We start from the raw sequence: 9,531 nt of genomic DNA on the forward strand, positions 1-9,531 counted from the left end.
ATGTTAATATCAAACGCAAAAATCATAGTTCCTCATATTTTTTTTCCTGGACACCATGTCATCCATATTGCCTTCCAAATCATCCAATTTGTTGAATAAAAAGAGGCAACTACACGTTTCAAGACTTTTTACTTGCAATATTTATTTATAAGTAAAAGTTGTTTACTATTCAAAAAAAGAGATCTTCAAAATATGAAATCTTAATCATATGGTATAATTAATGACGTCTACTTATACAAGTAAGTAGGTTGATCCAAACAATTTTTGGGTTCGGGACTAGAGAGAAAAAATGGTCATTTGAATACTAAACATAATAAATTCACTAAAGTTTTATACATCTTCTTCTGTCTTTTTCGATACAAAATTACAAATAATATAACAAGATCAACCCTGAAAAACAAATAAGCCAAACCATCAACAAACTCAAGTAAATTATGTATTAAATATCAACTTTAGAGCAAGTTCACCATTCCAAACAAAATATTCCTTCAACATCGATGTAGATGTTTCTTTTTCACTAAATTTTTTTATTAGATTTTGTTGTTTGATATTCATAATCACCGGTTGTATAGATAATGCATTCACATGTTTCCTGTCAACCTCTACTATGAATATACAAATCATATAACTACCATAAACAAAAATATGCACCTTGACACATAAATGTTTATCAATTTCAGCTAATAGAGTAGAAAGAGGTTGCAAGTTCTTACATGTTACAAATACAATCTTTCTGATTTGCTTATACATTGACTCCAAAAAATTTAGATGAAATGAAACAACTTTCATAAGTTTATTTTTATACTGTCTTATCCAAAAATGAAATTTGAAACCACTTAGAAAAACCCCACTACATAACAATAGAACATTTGTGATAACAATGACATATTAATATACAATACAAAAAAAAAAAAAAAAATCATTGAACAATCTAAATGATTAAACATTATAAAAAAAATTGAATCTTAAATAATCTATTAATTCAAATTGGAGATGTAAACAACCGATTTTTAGGACAATTTTTAAGAATAAAACAATTTATTTATATTTGTTGAAACCTAGTATTGGATAGTGTTCTACCATTGCTTGCTTCTATATGGTATGGAGACGATTCGATTTACAATGTTTTTTTATTCCCCTGTGTCGACGTTGTTCTCACTTTCTTTTTATTTTGAACTTCAGTTGATTGTCTTTTTTGTTCACAAGGTAGTTAAACACGTATCTAATGAATTTTGGGCTTGTAAAATAGAAAGAAAAAAAAATGCTTTCTAGCCATTGTAACGCCCATGTTGCCCATGGTATGGTACGGCCTAAGTACCTTTTTAAAGTCTATATATTGAAGATTTTTATATTTATATATCCTTAAATAGGTCTGTTCCTCGGATTTAAATATCCTTAAATACCCATGACGAACTAGAAAAAAAATATTACTATTATAAGTTTTTTATTTTTAAATAAATATATATAGTATATAATAATAAAAATAAAGCCCAACAAAAAATTATAATATAATAAAAAAAAATTAAGACTTATTATACCAACCTATGTATTTAAATTTTATTATTTTATAGTGTGTTTAAAGCCAAGATTCCATCGTTGGTAAATGTGGATAATAATATACAAGCATGCAGGATACATATTGAAATTCAAACTAAAAGCTTTTAGAGTATATATGATCATGAACAAAAATCCATGAGTGAAATTCAAAAATAGAAAATACTGAGACAAAAAGGCACACTCACACAACAAGCAAGCCATTGCATTGCAGGCAATCGAAAGTCAAAGATTACAAACAAAAGGAAGAAGAGACAAGAGGGGTTGTTTCGCCTATCTTCCTCCACACCAATGATCAATCACTGCCATTAATGCAACTGCAAATTGATTTTACTTATCATCATCACCCACTTATAAATTAATACATAAATATGATATTATTGTCATGATCATATATAGATTTCATCGCCCAGTGATTTCGTCTCCATTTCTCCATCTTTAGCACCTACCTGGAAAATAACACAACACAAACAAATCGTCATTTCAAGTGTTATAGAAAAAAGACATATATATATATATATATATATATATATATATATATATATATATATATATATATATATATATACATACGTTTTATCCAAATTCAGTTGAGGTAAATATAGATAATAATTTTTATCCACACCGTCTATATAGGGATATATATCATAAAGGCCTTAGCTTGTTTATGAATGTACAGATCGTAAAAAGTTTCATTAATTGCACTGAAATTATTTAATTAGCCTGGAACTTCATTTAGTGTATATCCCTGGTATACCTGGGGAGGTGAAGATGGAGGAACTGTTACATCAGTATCATGATCAGCCTCATTTATCATGTCTAATCATAGTCCTCCAATCCTATATATATATATATATATATATATATATATATATATATATATATATATATATATATATATAATTTTGATTTTTCTAACGGACTTCTGTATTTGCTTAATTCTGTTCCAGATTGTATCATAGCTATTGGTTTAGATCGACATATTCCAAGCTTAAGTTAGTTTTTCGTCAAAAACATAAGGAACGACCAATTTGGGCTCGGCCCTTACTTCTTTCACCACCAGTTTTTATATATTGAATTGGCCTGGTTGAACTCAGTTTTCTCCTAAACCGATTCGGTTGAACTCGGTTTTCTCTTAAATCAGGTAGGTTGAACCTGGTTAAGGAACCATTTGGTTTTCTATTCTAGATTCCCCACTAAAGCTGTATATAAGTTTTATTTCTTATGTAATATATAAAGAGAGCATGATTAATTGCATAGATAAAGTTGGAGAAATGAGACTTTTCACATTGAGTTATAATTTTGTTTTAACAAAATTGTTCTTGATTACTTTTTCATTATATTTTCCCAAGCATGATGTTAATGTTGAGTTGTGGAGTAGGATTGTCTTTGGATCTTCTTCTTCGAGATATTGGTTCCAAAAGGTAAAATTCCATAAGGAAATTTTAGAAGGAAAATCCCATATGAAGAGGATTTTAAATACATGGATTCTAAAAGAACTTCCAGATGGGGGTTTGCGGGTCCATTCATTAGAAAACTCCAAAGGGCTGTCGAGCCTTCTGTAGGGGATCCTGGCAGTTTATAGGCTTGGCTTGTTGGTCATATTTGGCATTGTCTTATCTCTCTCTATATATCGATTGTAATTGTAAACACTATGGGGTTGTATCATTCAGAAGTTAATAGAAACCGTTATTGTCATTATTTCTTTAACCACTAACACAAAATAATAATAATAATAATAATAATAATAATAATAATAATAATAATAATTAGCGCATAACTTTTACTTGGTTCGTATGAATAGGGTAATGGTACTAGCTACATCCACGGTAGAAGTAGAGATTTATTGATTTCTAAATAATGTTTACATTTACATCGAGATTCTACATATACAGCTAGTGGTATTTGATGTAGACCCTAAAACTGCCTAAGTATATACGCTTACCCCAACCATGGTAAATTGGTAACTACATAAATTCTTGTATGTTCTTTATTTTATTCACATCTTATATTTATCAATGTGTGTCTGTAACTATAGCATATATTTAATCAAAACATTGTTCAAATATAATTTATCCATAATGATAGAGTAATTAATAAAAAACAAGGCCCAATATTAGATTATAACACAAAATAAACTAAAGTTATGTTTGTCATACTAGTTGAAAAGTTAGCTGCTACCTTATAAGCTAGCTAATAAAAAATAACGTTTGGTAAAATTAGTTGATAAGCTAGCTGAAATATATATAAAATGACATAAAAATGCATTTCAAAGCATATGTCTTTTATAATTAATTAAAGGTATATTTAGAAAATTAAAAAGAAAAAACCTTCTGAAAAGCTAGTTTAAGTAGCTTTTTAAAAAACAAGTTTATAGACTACTTTTTGGTTTATCAAACATGACAATTTAAAAAACTCGAGCTAATAATTAAAAAGCTATGAGTTAACTGATAAAAAATGATGTTTGGTAAAAAAAACTAATTGACAAGATAACTGGAAATATAAAATGACATAAAAGTCATTTATAAGAATCAGTTTTCTTATAATTAATTAAAGGTATATTCGAAAATTTTTAAAAACACACTGAAAAACTAGTTTAATTAGTTTTTCAAAAATAAATAAATAAATAAAACTAGTTTATAATCTGTTTTTTTTGTTTGACAAACATGACAACTAAAAAACCTCGAAAAACAAGCTAGTTATGATATGCCAAACACAACATAAATATAACCATAAAATATCTTATACAAGAAAAATATTATACCTCGAGTACCTATTATAAGAAAAGTATATATTAGAAAATATTTAATAAAATAAAATAATACTATATTACCAACAGAACGAATAAATGAAATTTTATGTTGTCAATTGTCCGTGATGAATCTTTTTACATTTACATATTTCATTAGGTTGTTTCCTGAGGGTTAGAAAAAAAAGGCTTTTCTCTTTTGCATGCTTAGTTATAACGTTACTTGATACCAAAAAATAAATTCTGTACTTAGATGACCAATATTTTTTATAAAATCAGAAAAGTAATTCTATTATGACATCAATATATATAAAAGTTCATTATTCACGTGATCATTGAAGGTTATTATGATTTGACATGAAGCAATATACATATATAACCAACATTTCAATTCATAAAATTGGAATGGGGGTTGCAACCATTCCATGAATCAAAAGCAATCATCAGAAGCTGATAAAATTTACTTTTTTATGAGTTGATGTACCATCTAAGATGCTAAAGGTTACTTTATATTCTATAAGTAAAATAAGTGAGAAAAAAAATATGTGACATCTATAAAAAAAGTTCTTGGTTTTAATCAATTACATTAGGAAATTTAAATTAAGATTACAAGTTAAGCAAAATCCAAGTTAACATGTCACAATAAGTTTTCCTAATTTCTTTCAACTCTTGTATTCTATTTCATATTTTTGTTTTTTTTCTGTTTTTGTTTTTGTAGGGTCAATGTCTAAAGAGGCCACCGAAATTCTTGAAAAGCTTTAAATGTGCCACTCAATTATTGCGAAAGTTTTGAATAGGTCACGTAATTACAGAGAGACATCAAGGGATTCCATCTTATGTTTCAATCAATGTCACCTAGACAAAATCTTGACAAAAAATGTCCAAAATTGATAAAATACCAGTTATGCCCTTAACTCAATTCAAAAATGGAATGTTGCAACCATTTCATGAATGACACGCAATTCCTAGAAATCTCCTTTCTTTAACAATCAAGAATATTATAGATTGATAATATTTGATCACAACCTTTAAGTTTTATAATCACACCCTATATATAAGAAATAAAATCGTATAACACATAACTTCAAATCCCTTTATTCTCATTTCTTTTTGAAAAAGAACAAATAAAATATTTAAAAAATTGAGCCAATGAGGAAATTAAGAAAACCAGGTGAAAAAACAAACAAGAATTAATGCACTGTTTGGAGAGGGAGGGATACTTTTGTCATTTCATACACATTTTCAACCAATCAAAAGGCATCCGTACGTGCATGGCTTTGACCTATCATGTAGGTCCCACCTAACCTAAGCTTATCAAAAAGCAAAACCCTAAAACAAAACGGCGTAGTAGTGTGTGCCCTTTTTTTTTCCCAGTGCTCGAAATCTGCAGGGCTCGGGGCGACCCGGCAACAAAATTAGATTTCGGGTTCAGTGAAACATCATGGCTATTGGGCATTTGGGCATTTAAATATGATTAAAAGGACTTTTTATATAATTAAGGAATCTGTCGGAATTTTAATGAAAGTGGGTTCATATCGATTGAAAGTGGACAGCGAACACCTGTCTTTTCTTAAAAACATGCTTGAATTAAAGGAAACCAAACTATGAATCCATAAACCCAACAAAACAAACACCTAACTATATCCTATTATATAATCCAAATAAGGAAGATTATATATTAATTTAACAAACCCATACTAATATCATATTCATGCAACAAAATAAAATTTTCTAATAGTTTATTTAATCATTAATGGGAGTTTTAGACCAAATATATATTTCATATCAAGCTTTTAATAATCAACTGTTTTATTTGGAATTTACGTTGTTAAGACATCTTTATACTAATCCTATATGTATTAGATAGAAATCAATTCTCATTTTTTGTAAGATTGAGTGATATACCAAGTATCTAAAATGTAGGTTTCTTGAAGACTTAAAAAAATAAAAAAATAACTTGGCAATCATTTTTTTTATTCTAAAAATTAGGTATTGACAAGATGTCCTATAAATATTTGTACTATCTAAAGAATCTTTTTTGATATAACAATTAAAAAAGGTTATGTTAGATGTACAATTTATGTGTTTGAGATAAAAGCAACAGAATTTTTGTACAAATTAATTAAAATTAATTATTATTTATGGACCTTCAAACTTCATATAGACGATATTTAAAATGTGATTATTTACTGTCTATATAATTTTGTTTTGTTATTTTATTAGCATAAAATATACTAATTTCATAATTTTATAATTATTTTTTGTTATTTTACGACCCTTCAAATTTCAAAACGTCATCCATTTGTGTATTTAAAATAATTTAGTTGATCAAAATCAAGATTATCCATGAATCAAGATTTACTTGAACACGTCTCATCTACATGAATAAACCAAATCATTCAACATAACTAAATTCGGTGACATGAAATAAAATTTATTGTTGCAATTTCTGGAAATGAAATAGATTTTACCCAAAAACGACATTCTAATTTTTTAGGGTTACTGAAGATCTAAAGAGTTCCATTTCTAGATGCAATTGCTTAGCCTACTTCCAGGAATAAATGCAAATGAAGTCTTTAAGCGTGTGTATATATAGATATGAGAAGAAATTCAAGAAATGGAAAATTTTGAAAGAGATTTACCGGAGTTGTAGATGGGGAAAGAGGCCATTGATTGAAGTCTCAGTTCTTTGTTTTTTCTTTGTGATGATCTGAATGCCGTCCTACGCCATCTCCACCGCCGCCGCCGTAGCTTAAGTGGTAACTGGCTGCTGCTGGGAAATGATCGGAGGTGGCGTTTGGAACGATGAAGAAGGGCAGATTTGTGGAGGTTGATCCGTCTATGGAGGGTGAGTGAAACCTCTGGAAATGGTGATGATGAGGTAAAAGAGACGACGGTAAATTGGACTGAAGGGTCCCCCTACTGAAACCCGGAGCAAGGGTGCCACCGGATGATGATGTCATGGAGAAGTTTAAATTGTAACTTTCTCCTCCTCCGCCACCACCACCCGTTGTCACCGCCGGTACGAAACTGTCTTGAAGGAAGGATAAATGGTGTTGTGGGTTGTTGTTGTTGTTGTGGTGTTGGTGTTGGTGGTTATCTCCGGCGGTGATGTTGAATTGTGGTATTTGGATTAGTTGGGTTGAAGGTTGTGTAGGTCGAGCGAAGAAATAATCCATCGGAGTTGCCCAGTGGGTTCTTGACTCTGGACTGTGACGGCGGACGTTGGTGTTGATGTGAATGCCGCCGGTGAGAAGATCCGTGAAAGACGAGTTTTCCGAAATACTATTGACCTGATTCAAAACAGCAGCCCTCGTTGAATCAGTTTCCTTCTCTCGTTCCTTCTTCGAAGCCATTTCTCTCGCTCGTTCTCGAGCTTTCACCCGATTCTCCGATCGAGATAACGAAAGCCCCGACCCCTTACTTGTTTCAGATGTACTACTACACGCCGGAGATTTCGCCTTAGAAACATTATTATTATTATTATTATTACTGTTTTGTTGTTGGTAATTTGGATCTTCAAAATCGGGACTGTTTCCCGTCGACTTCTTGTCTTCATTCTGGTGATGGTGGTGTGTGTGAGAGATGGCACCGGAAAACGAAGGGTCAAGAGAAGGAAGCTCGTCAATGGAAGTAGATGCCGCCTTGAGCAACCATTCTACCGCCTTGCTCGGCTGATCATACCCCAATCGGTCTTGTAGATCATAAAACTGGATAGCGGTACTAACAGACAACCGGACACGACGATCTCTGAGTCCTTTCGATGTCAAAACCTTGCTGTGTCTATCCTTCCCTCCGGACGCCCTAGAAACCCTAACAATCCGGGAGGAAGGCCATCCACAAAGCCTCGCCACACCACCACCACCACCTCCACCTACAACAACATCTATTCCTCCTCCGCCGCCACCACCACCACCATCATCAAACTTCTGCAACTCCAAATTCCCTTTATGGGTAGCTATCTTTTGCGGATTTGAAGAATTGTCAGTAGTTGTAGTACTACCATTAGACGAAACCCTTTGAAATTTACGCACCTGTCTTTGAATTTCATCCACCTCCATACCCAGCTTTCATACCTTGAAATCAATCCAACTATATCTTATCTAGAGAGAGAAATTAGTGCAGTTTTAGAGAGAGAAAGTAGTGGTATATATTTGGAGAGAGAGAGCAGGTGTGGTGGGGTGTCAACTAGTATCCTTTGTATTGATGACTAGCTTGGCTTTTGTAGCCATGTATACAGACAGACACACAAACATATAGATACAACTGTGTGTATGTATATAAGCAGAAGCAGGCCGGAAAATGTCAGAAGGGAAGCTCCGTTTAAAGCTTATCTTTACCAGTGGCTTCTCAGAAAGCAAAGTCTGTGAGAGGTTTCATCAGAGGGAAGGAAAGCTGAATCCCAAAAAAGAAAGGTAGGGCTAAGATCTGTTATTCGCCTTCATCTTTTATAGTTACATATGATTTAATTAAATTTTGCAGTTGGTTGTATAATTATGATTATGGTTCCTACTTCCTTATTATATAGTGCTCGAATAATCACTTGTAAAAATGCATAATTTTAATTTTGAGAAAACATAAAAGGGTATTAGTTTATTCGTTATAACCTAAGAAGAGAGTTTTTTAAAGACTCAAAAGGCTTTATAAACACTCTAATTTTTATGATCCAATAATATCAGTCATAGATTTCATATAATTTATATTAAACAATCTACTAAAAATTAACTAAAATAAATAAATAGTTTAGAACTATATATAATTTTCTTTAATTGCAGTAAAGTAAAGTAACATATATAATTAATATATTAAAAAATAATGTACCATTATATTTAAAATAACAAAATTTTCATACATGATCCCTATTCGACGATATATGTTCAACCAAGTTGGAACGAAGTTCATAATGAAGTATGTTTGAGCATATCTCAGAATTTCTTTGAAGATATTGATGGAACCCGTTCATTGAACCTTTAACTATATGTGATGAGTTATATGTTTCATCTTCACTCCAATTGCTTATTGTATCACATTTATAAGAATTCGAAATTTAGAGAGAGTTGACTTTTAGTTAACTATTGTCCAAAAGAGCAAAATGATCAATTATAAGAATTTAGCAAGTTTATGAAATTGTGACTTCATTAAAATGGCCAAGATAAGTTTAAGTCATTTACAAGAGGTTAGATGAGTAAGTTCAAGATAAGAAGTGTCTGAGAAGATGCATTTTGGCC

General features: G+C 31.0%; 1 protein-coding gene across 1 annotated transcript; it reads right to left on the bottom strand.

Moving 5' to 3' along the window:
* Window positions 1–1,618: 1,618 nt before the first annotated feature.
* On the bottom strand, window positions 1,619–8,729 carry LOC145104169 (uncharacterized). The gene is made up of 2 exons (XM_079041452.1): window positions 6,946–8,729; window positions 1,619–2,003 (listed from the first exon to the last, which is right to left on the bottom strand). The coding sequence occupies exon 1, from the start codon at window positions 8,362–8,364 to the stop codon at window positions 6,985–6,987; it is 1,380 nt and encodes a 459-aa protein (XP_078897578.1). The 5' UTR covers window positions 8,365–8,729; the 3' UTR covers window positions 1,619–2,003; window positions 6,946–6,984.
* Window positions 8,730–9,531: the final 802 nt, after the last annotated feature.

The sequence above is a fragment of the Lactuca virosa genome, chromosome 4, assembly GCF_052849685.1.
Source record: "Lactuca virosa cultivar CGN04683 chromosome 4, Lactuca_virosa_CGN04683_v6, whole genome shotgun sequence".
Taxonomy (NCBI): Eukaryota; Viridiplantae; Streptophyta; class Magnoliopsida; order Asterales; family Asteraceae; genus Lactuca; species Lactuca virosa.